This window comes from Hemitrygon akajei, chromosome 3 (assembly GCF_048418815.1).
Source record: "Hemitrygon akajei chromosome 3, sHemAka1.3, whole genome shotgun sequence".
Classification (NCBI taxonomy): Eukaryota; Metazoa; Chordata; class Chondrichthyes; order Myliobatiformes; family Dasyatidae; genus Hemitrygon; species Hemitrygon akajei.
In genome coordinates this window covers 105379250-105393182 of record NC_133126.1, presented here as the reverse complement: position 1 = coordinate 105393182, position 13933 = coordinate 105379250, and the positions used below count along the sequence as shown (strand labels likewise).

Sequence of the window (13933 nt, the reverse complement as noted above, 5' to 3'; positions counted from 1 at the left end):
TGGGGCTTGGAGGGCGGTGCCTTGTCCCCACCTTGGACACCCAGATTTGCTAATATCTGCTATGCTAATCCCTGCAAACAGACCACTGCTAAAATGAGTCCATAAGACATAGGAGCAGAATTAGACCATTTGGCCTATTGAGTCTGCTCTGCCATTCCATTGTGGCTGATTTATTATCACTCAATCCTATTCTCCTGCCCTGGCTAATCAAGAACTAAACATGTCTCTGCTTTAAATATAGGCAGTGACTTGGCAATGAATTCCACTGATTCGCAACCCTCTGGCTAAAGAAATGTGTCCACATCTCTGTTATAAATGGACATCCCTCTGTGCTGAGCTTGTGCCCTCTGGTCCTGACTCCCACTATAGGAAACATCCTCCCCACATCCACTCTATCTAGGCCTTTTGCATTTGATAACATTTAATGAGGTTCCCCTCCGCACCCCAGTTAGTTCTGGCCTAGAACCATCAAACGCTCCTCACATGTTAACCCTTTCATTCTCAGAATCATCCTCCTGAAGCTCCTCTGGGCCCTTTCCAATGCCAGCACATCTCTTCTTAGGTACGGGGCCCAAAACTTCAAGTGCAGCTTGACTATTGCCTTATAAAGCCTCAGCATTAAACCCTTGCTCTTATACTTTAGTCCTCTCTGAATGAATGCTAACATTGCATTTGCCTTCCTTACCACTGACATAACCTGCAAGTTAGCCTTCAGGGAATTCAGCAAAAGGACTCCTAAGTCCCTTTGCACCTCTGATTTTTGAATTTTCTCCCCATTTAGAAAATAGTCTACGCCTTTATTCCTAAGTACATGGCCATACATTTCCCAACATTATATTCCATCTGCTACTTCTTTGCCCTAATTTGTCTAAGTCCTTCTGTAGACTCCATACTTCCTCAACACAACCTGCCCTTGATCTGTCTTCATATTATCTGCAATATGATGGCCACAATACCATCAATTCCATTTACTAAATCATTGACATAGAGCATGAAAAGAGGTGGTCCCAACCCTGACCCCTGCAGAACACCATTAGTCACCGGCAGCCAACCAAGAAAGTCTCCCTCTATTCCTACTCTTTGCCTCCGGCCAGTCGGCCAATCTTTTATCTATGCCAGAAGGCCTAGATAGAGTGGATGGGAGGAGGATCTTTCCCAATACCATGGGCTCTTGTTAAGGCAGCATGTCAAACACCTTATGAAAATCCAAGTAAACACCATCCACAGACTGTCCTTTCTCTATCCTGCTTGTATTTTTTCAACAAATAATTGCAGCTGGTTTGTTTGGCAAGATTTCTATTAAGGAAACCATGCTTACTTTGTCCTATTTTATCACGTGTGTTCAAATACTCTGAAACCTCATCTTTAATAATGGACTTCAACTTCTTTCCAACCACTCAAGTTTTGCTAACTGCCCTATAATTTTCTTTCTTCTACTTGTGTCCCTTCTTAAAAAGTGGTGTGATATTTACAGTTTTCCAGTCTCTGGAACTATTCCAGAATCTTGTGATTCTTGAAAGATCATTTCTAATACCTCCACAGTGTCTTTAGCTACCTCTTTCAGAACCCTGGTGTGTAGTCAACCTGGTCCAGGTGACTGTCTTACATGCAGACATTTCAGCTTCCCAAGCATCTTAAGTCTGACTGCCAAGATAAGTCTGTTGAGTCTCTCAAAAGCAGAGGTGGAGGTGTATGCTTTATGATCAATTCCTCATGGTGTAGAAATGTGGCGGTGCAGTCCCACTTCTGTTCACTATACTTGGAGCACTTCGCAATCAAGTGCTGGCCATTTTATCTGCTGCAAGAGATTTCAGCGATCATTTTGGTAGTGGTATACATTCCACCTCAGGCCAATGGTAAACAAGCTGTAGCCAAATTGAATGATGTAACCTCAACAGGCATGAAACAGCACATCCTGATGCCTTCCCCATTATTTTGGCAGATCTTTACCAGGCCAACTTAGATAAGTCACTAATTATTATTATCAACAAATGACTTGTAGCACCAGAGGAAACAATACACTGGACCCCTGTTATACTAAGATCAAGAGTGCTTACTATGCTATTCCACACCCACATTTTGGAAAGTATGATCACCTAGCTGTAATTTTATTCCCTGAGGACAACAGCACCAGTAGTGAGCACCAAGAAGGTATGGGTAAGGGAAGTACAGGAGAACTTACAGGACACTTTAGATAGTCTTTGAATCTGGATGAGTATGCCACAGTTGTCACTGACTTCATTAAAATCTGTGTGGATAGGTGTGTGCTTATGAAAACTTATTGTACATTCCCAAACTAAAAGCCATGGATGAACCAAAAGTTTCATAGTCTGCTGAGGGCTAGATATGTGGCATTTAAGGCTAGTGATCCAGGTATGACTTGTGGAGGGCTATTTCAAGAGCGAGAAAACAATTCCGAGCGAGGTTGGAGGTGACATTGGCAGGGTTTGCAGGACATTACTTCCTACTAAGCGATGCTTCAATACCAGATGAGCTCAATGCCTTTTATGCTTGCTTCAAAAGGGAGAATAAAACTACAGTTGTGAGGATCCCTACTGAACCCTGTGATCTCTGTCTCAGAGGCTGACGTCAGGCTGTCTTTCAGCAGGGTGAGCCCTTGCAAGGTGGTGGGCCCAAAGGAGTACCTGGTAAGGCACTGAACTCTTGTGCCAACCAATTGACGGGGAGTATTCAATGTCATTTTCAATCTCTTACAGCTACGGTCAGAAGTTCCCACCCATGTCAAAAGGGCAACAGTTATACAAGTGCTCAAGAAGAGTGGTGTGAGTTGCTTTGACAATTATCATCTAGTAGCACTCACATCAACAGTGATGAAATGCTTTGAGAGGCTGGTCATGGTTAGAATCAACTCCTGTCTCAGCAAGGCTCTGGACAAACTGCAATTTGCCTATCGCCACAGTAGGCCTACAGCAGATGGCTTTCCACATGGCCTTGGATCACCTGGACAATTTATGTCAGGATGCTGTTTATAGACTATAGCTCAGCATTTAACGCCATAGTTCCTAGAGTTCTGATCAAAAAGCCTCAAAATGTAGGCCAAAATGTACCTTCCCCTGCAACTGGATCCTCAACTTCCTAACTGGAAGACTACAATCTGTTCAGATTGGTAATAATATTTCCACCTCATTGTCAATCAAGAGTGGTGCACCTCAGAGATGTGTACCTAGCCTATTACTCTACTGTTTCACCAGTCATGACTGTGTGGCTCAGCATGGCTCAAATGCCATCTATAAATTTCCTGATGATACAACCATTGTTGACAGAATCTCAGATGCTGATGAGAGGATGTACAGAAGTGAGATATACCAGCTAGTTGGGTGTTGTTGTAGCATCAAACACGCGCTCTGTGTTAAGACCAAAGAGCTGATTATGGACTTCGGAAAGGGTAAGATGAGGGAACACCGATAGAAGTGGAGTGAGCACTTTTACATTCCTAGGTGTCAAAATGTCTGATTCCAACGTGTTGATATAGCTATAAAGAAAGCAAGACAGTGGCTTTATTGTATTAGGAATTTGAGGAGATTTGATCTATCACCTAAAACACTCAAACTCAAACACTCAATAGATGTACCGTGGAGAGCATTCTGACTGACTGCATCACCGTCTGGTATGGGTGGGGGAGCGGGTTATAGGTTTGAAGTAATCTGCAATAAGTTGTAAAATTAGTCAGCTCCATCATGGGTACCAGCCTCCGTAAGTATCCAGGACGTCTTCAAGGAGCGGTACCTCAGAAAGGCGATGTCCATCATTAAGACCACACCACCCAGGACATGTCCCCTTCTCATTGTTACCATCAGGAAGGAGCTACAGAAGCCTGAAGGCACACACAGAAACAGCTTCTTCCCCTCTGGCATACGATTCTGAAATAGACATTGAACCCATGAACACTACATCACTTATTTTATTTCTGTTTTTGCAATGCTTAATTTAATTTAACTATTTAATATACAGAAAATTAAATTAATATAATTTAATATTCGGTTTAATTTCTATATTTATACTTTCTTGCATTCTACTGCTGCTACAAAGTTAACAAATTTCATGATGTATGTGGGTGATATTCAATTCTGATTTTGATTCTTCTGATCTTCTTAGTAACAGCAACTTAACTCACCTTTTTTCCCTGACACATGAATTTCTGGCATACTGATAGTGTCTTCCACAGTAAAGACTGATGCAAAATATTTATTAACTTTGTCCACCATTTCTTTGTCCCCCACTGTGATAGCTCCAATATCATTTTCCTGTGGTCTGACATCCTTTATTGCCTCTCTTTTACTCTCTATTTATCTGGAAAAAAATTGTGTTTGTGTATAATTAATTAGCTTACCTTCATATTTCACCTTTTCTCTCCTTATTGCTTTTTTAGTTCACTTATGTTGATAAAAGTTTCACAATCCTGTAATTTCCTCCAACTAATTTTTGCTATATTATGTGCTGTCTTTTTTCCTTTTATGCTAAAATTGGCTTCCCTTGTCAACAATGGATGGTTGATCCACCCTTCAGAATACTTCTTCATCTTTGGGTTGTATCTGTCCTGTGCCTTCCGAATTGCCCCCAGAAATTCCATCCATTGCAGTCCTGCTGTCATCCCTGCTAGTGTTCCCTTCCAGTCAACTTTGGCTAGCTTCTCTCTCATGCCTCTGTAATTCCCTTTATTCCACGTAAAATAAGTATGGCTTTATCTTCTCCTCAACATACATGGTGAATTCTATGTTTATGTTCTATGTTTTTTTAAATTCTATCATATTCCGCAGTGGTTGGTGTTGACCGCTTCATTTTCTATGCTGTATATCAATGATTAATGATGGAATAGATAGCTTTATTGCCAAGTTTACTGTTGCTGCAAGGGTTGCTGCAGTTTGTGTAGCAGAGTGTTCAGGGAGTCTCCCGCATATTGATAATGGCTCCCTGACGCCCGCAAATTATATACAATATCCCAGAAATTGATTTTTTGAAGAGGAAGAGCGAGAGGGAGCATCCTGATTGGTCTCTCTTCGTGCTAAGTAGACCTATCAGTTTCCTTTGTGGGTGGGCTTTACAGTCGATCTCAAAAATAATGACAGTGTTGCTCACTGCACTGTTTGCCACAACGACTTTTCTATTGCCCATGGTGGGTTAAAGTGTAAGAGATGTGTTGAGGTGAGTTTAACAGGTGTCATTCGTTCATCAGCATAGCTATTGTTATTTAAACTAGCTGGCTAGCTGCTAAGGAGTTACTCCATTGATGTCCTATGTGATGAGGCCAAACTCTCTGTAGAGTTGCTTAAAGTTGTAATAGAATAAAAAAATGACTCCATGATAATATAAGTACATATTTTAATGTCACATTTTCTGCATATACCCAACTTGGTTTACAGATTAGACAAAATCACTAAACAAAGTATTACATACACCCTTGAGGTCGACTGGGGGGGGGGGGATATGGGGTTGCGGGAGGGGGCGGGGGTGCTACCTCCCTGAAATGGTGGTGGTGCATCCTTGAAATGAGTTTTTGTAGGGTGGGATGTCTGTAGTTATAGGCTCTTCATCTCAGAAGAGATGTGCTGGCATTGGAGAGGGTTCAGAGAAGGTTCACAAGGATGATTCCAGGATTGAAAGGGTTATCATGTGAAGAACATTTGATACTCTGAGTCTGTACCTCTGGAATTTAGAAGGATGAGGGAGGAATCTCATTGAAATCTTTTGAATGTTGAGAGGCCTGGACAGAGTAGATGTTGAAAGGATATTTCCCATGGTGGGGGAGTCTAAACAAGAAGGCCCAGGTTCAGGATAGTGTCCATTTAAAACAGATGTGGAAAAATTTCTTTAGCCAGAAGGTAATGAATTTATGGAATTTGTTACCACAGATAGCTGTGGAGGTCAGATTATTTGGGTGTATGTAAGGCAGTGATTAATAGATGCTTGATTGGACACAGCATCAAAGCTTACTGAGAAAAGGCTGGGGAATGGGGCTGAGGAGGGAAAAAAGGATCAGCTATGATTGAATAGTGGAGCAGACTTGATGGGCCAGATAGCCTAATTCTGCTCCTACGTCTTTGTGCAAATCCACAAGGCTTGATCAGTGCTTACAGATGACAAAAAATTAGGCAGTATTGTTGGAGTGAAAAAGTTTATTATAGATTACAGAGGGGTATCTTTACCAGTTAGTGAAGTTGCCTGAGTCATGGTAAGTGGATTTCAATACACATATCTGTGAGGTGTTGCATTTTGGAAAGTCAAGTCAACAAAGACATGTACTGTGAATGATAGGGCATCGAGATGTTTAATGTAACAGACCTAGGAATTCAAATACATGGTACAGTGAAAACACAAGCACAGATAGACAGGTGATGAAAAATGCATTTAACATGCTGGCCTTGATCAGTCAGAGTATAGGAACTAGCACATGATGTTCCAATAAAATAAGTCGTTGGTGAGTTTGCACTTGCTATACCTTGTGCAGTTTTGGTTACCCTGTTATAGAAAGATGCAGTTACACTGGATGGAGTGCAGAAAAGATTTACAAGGAATTTGCCATGACTAGAGGGCTTATTTTAGGGAGAGTTTGGCCAAGCTACGTCTTTATTCCTTGCAATGTTACAGAATGAGAGCGACTTTTAGAAATGTTTAAAATGTGAGAGGCAAAGATAAGGTGGACTTTTCCTGAGGGTAGGGAAGCCCAAACTAGAGTGCACAGGTTTAGTGTGAGAAGGGAAAGATTTGGGAGACCTGAGGAGCAACCTTTTTATGCAGTGCTGAAATATATGGAATGAGGTGCCAAAGGAAGTGGTTGAGGCAGGTACAATGGTTTTTGAAAAACTCTTAGATAGGTACATGGTGGACCGGGGCTTAGAGGTGTTACGTATCCCGTAACTGGATCACTTACCAGCAAAGATAGAGAGGTCCGTTGAAGTCTGATGGCACTATCTTTTAGAAGTTTTTATTTATAAAGGGGCACAAAAGTAAGGTTAATACAAACATTCAGATAACATACGTCATCAATACTCAATCTAAAGCGCAGGTATAGTAATAATCAATAAGAAATAAGCTCGATCGTTGTCTAGGGGTAATATTTAGTCCAATGAAAATATAAAAGTCTCTTGAGGTCACTGCAGTTACACCAGCTGCCGTCTTTTGGGTGTCGTGGTGGTGCACTTTGTTGGAGAGAGAGAGAGAGATAGGTATAGAATGGAACAGTTACCCGGCGGGTTTTCCAACCTTTTTGAGTTCGATCCGTCGGAGTCTTGTTGGGGGGTGGCCGTTCACTTGTGGCCTCTCCTGTAGCTAAAGCCGTTCTTCCGTGGTGAGGTCGCCAATCCCAGGCAAGGAAAGGACGCACACGAGCCCCCCACCGGCTGTCGCTATTAAACGCTGTCACAGGATTTCTAGCGTGTCTTCTGGTGCGTCTTTTAACTGAACTCACGGGGTCTCAGATGTCAGTCAGGTTGGGATGATGCAATCTCTCTCCGTCTCTCCACCCACGTTGCCCTGAGGGTATACACGTAGTACAGTTCCCAATTCACAAAGGTGTCTCCAAGAGACAATGACCACAGTCGCCAGCTTTTGCCTCGCCGTGAAACGAGGGAGACCGCATCTTTCTCTTCTCTTGGGTCATTGACCCCCCCTTCACTAGGGCTCTTGCGATTCTCACAAAGGAGGGGGCTGGGATCATAACAGAGGGATATGGGCTGAAGGTAGGAAATTGGACTGGGTGGTATTGTGGTTGGCATGGACTTGCAGGCTGTATCTGTGCTGTATATGCTGTCTGTGATATCTGCATTCCAGGCAACAGCTTAGTGAATTCCTTTTGCTCTTGTTATATTGCTCCCAACATCCTTTCTGTGGTGTGGTAATCAGAAGCAGACACAGTATGCTTTTGATTACATATACACAGTACTTGAAGTGCAGTCTAATCATGTTCTATGCATTTGCTATTACCATCCCAATTAATATACTCACTGACTTAGCCCATGAAGGCAAGCATGCCAAATATTTTTTTTTTGACGACTCTCTGTTGTCGCTTTCAGGAAGTTATACTTGCAGCACAATATTCCTCTGTATATCAAGCCATTTACTCCATATCTCCTGCCAGAATTTAACTTGCCATTGTGCATCATCTCATGCTTGTTTGGATTAAATTCCATCTGCCATTGCTCTGCTCTCTGTCATTGAACATCATCCTTCACTACCTGCAGTTCTAGCAATTTTTGTGTCAACTGCAAAACTTAATAATCAGATCACCAGTGGTTTCATTCAACATTTAGTAACAATAATAAAGGTCCCAGCACTGATCAATATTTATTGCAGACTTCCATTCAGATCCACTACTGCTTTCTGCCTCCCATTATCAGGCTAATTTTGGATCCAGTTTGCCAGCATAGGAACTTATTAAAAGTTTTAGTGAAATCCAAGTTATGCATATCTACCACTCTGCCATATCATTTTCAATTATTTGCTCAAAAACCTCAGATTCTTGAGATGAATTCCCAGCTACTAAAATATTGGAAGAAATATGGGCAGTTAGACCAGATGAAATAAAACTGTTGACACAAAATATGTAACTATTATTTCCCTTCACCCCACCACCCTAAAGCATTTAAAGTGTTAATCAAGTTGCAATATCAGAGTAATATTACTTCTGAAAAATGTTTTTTTAATGGTAGTCATGCTTTTAAATGTGTTTTTTCCAATGTGTTACTATGTTCAACATTTTATTTTACAATAGGTAGAATACAGATTGGGTTTTCAAGTGGATGATCCAGCAGCCATGCATATGCCTCAGACTAACATCTCTATACAAGGGGAGGTTCCACGCACTGTATCAGGTGAGAAAGGATCAGAATATGGTTTTGCTTCTTTCAGAAGGATTATTACAACATTCAAATATGCTGAACTTAGACCTAATGGCCTCATAGAGCCATGCTTTTATCTTTTAAAACTTTAGAGATTTGGTTTAGATGCAGAAAATACTGGCTGAGTGAAATTCTAAGGAAAAGGAAAAAGTTGAATTCTTAAGAATCAGTGGCAAAATGATATATGGCATAATTATCCTCATTATTCAAGTAACTTGCTTCATCACTAGCCACTAGTGAAATTCCATGGTGAAAAAGGGTAGCAAGGGTAGGCTAGGACCTATACACCAGTGAGTCTGATTTCAGTTGCAGGGAAGTTCTGTGGGCCAAGATTTGCCATCACTTGGATAGTCACACCTGATCAGGAATTGTAGGCATGGTTTTGTGCATGGGTGGTTGTATTTGATGAATCTTTTGGAGTTTTTCAAAGAGATAACTAAAGAGATAGAAGAAGGTTAGACCAGTGGATGTTGTCTACATGGATGTTACTAAGCCCTTTGATAAAGATCCTGATTTGGAAGTTTATGACTTATGGGATTCACAAAGACCTAGCATGGTGGATTTAGAATTGGCTTGGTGATAGGAAGCAGAGGATGATGTTTGAAGGTTAATCTCTGACTGAGAGGTCTGTAAATAGTGGGGTAGCAGTGTTGGGACCTCTGTTATTTGGTATTTATTACATGATTTGAATATGAATGTACATAGCACAATTAGCTAATGGTGGACTTGTTGATAGGGAATCAGGTTATAATGAATTGCAAAGAGATCTTGATCAGTTGAAGTTCAAAGTAAATTTATTATCAAAGTACATTTATTATTGGAAGTATGTATGCAGTATTCAACTCTAGAGGTTTGTCTTCTTTCCCACAGCCAGCCATGAAACATAGAACCATGGAACCAGTTTTTAAAAAAAGTCAACTCCCCCCCCCCCCCCCATGTGCAACAAGAAAAACAAATTATGTAAATGGCAGCGAAAAAAATGAGTAAAAACACAGAATATAAAGCACAACATCAAAAGACACTGAGTTCAACTCAGTGTTCATTATCTGCAGGCTGCCCCAATTCAGAATCACCTAAACTAGCAACAAAAATAGGAGCAACCAGAAAAAAACTATAAACATATCATATGTGGATGAGAGTCCACAGTCCACAGACTGCGTTAATTAAACCTTGCTCTGACACCATCCTCTGACGAGAGAGATCTATCATTGAAATGCAAGGACCTTCCCTTGGGAGCAGTGACAGGGAGAGAGAAAGAGCCTGTCCCATGCAGACACCTTCCTCCGGCTGCAGTAAATAACAGACTGTTAGACAACACTAAGCACTCTTTTGCACTCTTCCTCTTCAATCTTCCTCGGTGCTGTAATTGGTGAGAGATGGAGCCTCGTCTCATCTGATTATGGCTTCCTGGCCTCCTTGCCGCACGTTTTGCTCACAACCTCGTGAAACCCTCTCGGAGACAATAAAACACCAGATCACACGATCAGCCAAAAACACACCGCTAGAATGTAGATAACAGGCTCCAACAGTAGCAGAACCACATTGTAAATCAAAAGAAGACATAAAAGAAGTGAAAGGAGTTGCATTGTGATCCATCTTGAGGACGTTGCCTACCTTTGGTAGCGTTGTTGATTGGCAGCATCTGTGTACCATATACTACCCTGAGATTCATTTTCTTCTGGCATTCACAGTAAACACCAAGGATCAATGAAAAATTGTCCGAAAAGAAGACAAGCAACCAATGTGCAAAAGACAACAAATTGTGCAGATACAAAATAAACAGACAAACACACACATTTTGAGAACATGTGTTGTAGAATCCTTGAAAGTGAGTCTCTAGGTTGTTGATTTAGTTTAATGTTGGGGCGAGTGAAGTTAGCTATTCTCATTCAGGAGCCTAAGATACAGGTTCCTGAATCTGCTGGTGTGGAACCTGTATCTTGTGCATCTACTTCCTGATAGCAGTGAGAAGAGAGCATGGCCTTGGATGGTGGGGGTGTTTGATGGATGTTGCTTTCTTGTGAAAACACTCCTTGTAGATTTACTCAATGATGGGGAGGACTGTACCTGTGATAAACTGGGCTGAATCCTCTACTTTTCTGTTAGTGGGCATTGGTTTCCTATACCAGGCCATGATGCAACCAGTCAGTATACTCTCCATCATGTAGCTATAGAAGTATGTCAAAGTTTTAGGTAACATGCCGAATCTTCACAAACTTCTAAGAAAGTAAGACCAGAAGATACAGGAGCAAAATTAGGCCATTTGACCCATTGAATCACCTCTGCCATTTCATTATGACTGATTCATTTCCTTCTCAGCCCCAGTCTTCTAACTTCTCCCCAGAACTGTTCAAGAATCTATTAACCCCTAACTTAAATATACTCAGACACTTGGCTTCCACAGCTGCCTGTGGTAACAATTTTCATAGATTCACCACTCTCTGGTGAAGAAATCCCTTCTTATCTCATTCTAAATGGACATCCCCCTATTCTGAGTCTGTGGCTTCTGGTCCTAGTCTTCATTAGAGGAAATTCCTTTCCACATGCATTCTTTCTAGGCCTTTCAACGTTTGATAGGTTTTAGTGAGAATCCCCCTTATTTTTTTGAATTCCATTTTGTAGAGGCCCAGAGCCATCAAACGTTCAAATGTTAAGCCTTACAAACTGCTCACGAAACTCCCTTATAAACCCTCACCGTACATCCTTGCTTTTATGTTTTAGGCCTTTCGAAATGAATGCTAACATTGCATTTGCCTTCTTTACCACTGCTCAACCTGCAAATTAACCTTTAGGGAATCCTGCATGAGGGCTCCCAAGTCCCTTTGCACCTGGGTTTTGAAGTTTCTCTCCATTTAGAAAATCTACACTTTTATTTCTTCTATCAAAGTGCATGACCATAGGTTTCTTAACAAAGTATTCCATCTGCCACTTCTTTTGCCCATTCTACTAATCTCCCCTGCTTCCTCAACACTACCTGCTCCTCCACTTATTTTCATATTGTCTGCAAACTTGGCCACAAAGCCATCAATTCAGTCATACAAATGATTGACATATAATATGAAAAGAAGCGGTCCCAACACCAATCCCTGTGAAACATCACTATTCACCGGCAGTCAACCAGAAAAGGTTTTCTTTATTCCCACACTCTGCCTCTTGCCAATCAGCCAATGCTCTGCCCATGCTAGTATCTTTGCTGTATTACTGCTTCTGAAAATTCTCCTTTGTCTGTCCTATTATTTCTTCAAAGAATTCCAACAGATCTGTCAGGGAATATTTTCCCTTAATGAAACCATGTTGATTATGGCCCATTTTATCACGTGCCTCCAAGTACCCCAAAACCCATCTTTAAATCGACTCCAATCACTGAGGTCAGGCCAACTATTTTCTTTCTTCTTTCTTCTGCCTCTCTCCCTTCTTGAAGAGTGGAGTGAACCATGCCAGAATCAATGAATCCTGCAAGATCTTTAAAAGTGCCTCCACAGTCTCTTCAGTCATGTCTTTCAGAACCCTGGGTGTTAAATCAACTGGTCCAGGTGACTTAGCTACCTTCAGACCTCTCAGCACCTTCTCTCTAGTAATATGAACTTCACTCACTTCTGCTCTGATACTCACAAACTTCCAGCATACTGCTAGTGTCTTCCACAGTGAAGACTGATGCAAAATACTTATTTGTTTCACCTGCCATTTCCTTGGCACCCATTGCTACCTCTCCAGTATAATTCTCCTGTGGTCCAATTTCTACTCTTGTCTCTCTTTTATACGCTATATATCTAATTAAACTTTTGGTATCCTCTTTAATAACATTGCTGGCTGACCTTTGTATTCTTCTCCCACTTTATGAATTTTTCTTTTTGCTTCTGTTGGTTTTTAAAAGCTTCCCAATCCCACAAATTTTTGCTCTATTATATCAGATTAGATTAAACTCTATTGTCATTGTGCTGAGTACAGATACAAAGCCAATGAAAAGCAATTAGCATCTAACCAGAAGTGCAGAAGAATAGTGTTATTTACAAAATACCTGCAAGTAAAAAGTAAGTGCTATAGCATACAAATATAAAAGTAGTGAGACCGTACAATATGGGTGCAATACTGTTTAGCGCTGTGATGTGAGGTTCAGCAGGGTCACAGCCCCAGGGAAGAAGATCTTCCTGAGCCTGCTGGTGTGGGAGCGGAGGCTCCTGAAGCACCTACCAGATAGGAGGAGAGTAAAAAGTTCAAGGTTAGGGTGAGATGCATCCTTGATAATGCTTTTCGCCCTGCCCAGGCAACGCTTATGGTAAATGTTCTCAGTGGTGGGCAATTGGGTGCCGATAATCCGCTGGGCACCCGCTGGAGTGCTTTGTGATCCGATTCTGGACATTTGCCAAACCACACTGAGATGTAGTTGGTGAGTATGCTCTCAATGGTACAGTGGTAAAAGTCTGTCAGTATCCCGGGCAAAGGTGAGCTTTCTTGATGCTTCACAGGAAATAAAGGCGCTGTTGCGCCTTTTTGATGAGGATGGAGGAGTTCAGGGACCAGGTGAGATCATCGGAAATGTGGACACCAAGGAATTTGAAGCTTGATGCACGCTCCACTACAGCTCCATTGATGGGGCTCCTGTGATGGGGACATGAGTGTGGCTCCTAGCATGCCTGAAGTCCACAATGATCTTGGTCTTCGGGGTGTTAAGGGCCCTCTCTTTGGCTTTTATGTTGGCTTTGACTTGTCAACCACAGTGGCGTCATCCTGTCTTCAGAAATGCCAGCTATTGCTACTCTGCTGTTATCCCTGCTGTGTTGCCTTCCAATCAATTATAGCCAGCTCCTCTTTCATGCCTTTGCAATTCCATTTACTCCACTGTAATACTGACACAGTTGACTTTAGCTAATCTCTCTCAAATTGCAGTATGAATTCTATCATATTATGATCACTGAGCTCTAAGGATTCCTTTACTCAAATCAATTCCTGTGCAATGTCCTTTTAGGTCAGAGTGCGTATGACGTCAGGACATGGGTAAGAAAAATGGAAGTCTGTTGAATAAACATGGTTGTTCAATCTACAGCAGTATCCGAGTCACATCAATACTACATGGTACA

At 41.5% G+C, this 13933-nt stretch overlaps 1 protein-coding gene across 4 annotated transcripts in view; it reads left to right on the top strand.

Moving 5' to 3' along the window:
* Positions 1-13933, top strand: part of ryk (receptor like tyrosine kinase) — a 334382-nt gene that overhangs the window by 90416 nt on the left and 230033 nt on the right. For all 4 annotated transcript variants that reach the window (XM_073040549.1, XM_073040548.1, XM_073040551.1 and 1 more), the window contains one exon: positions 8729-8828. In XM_073040549.1, the coding sequence (XP_072896650.1) occupies positions 8729-8828 (100 nt within the window). The remainder of the gene's footprint in view (positions 1-8728; positions 8829-13933) is intronic.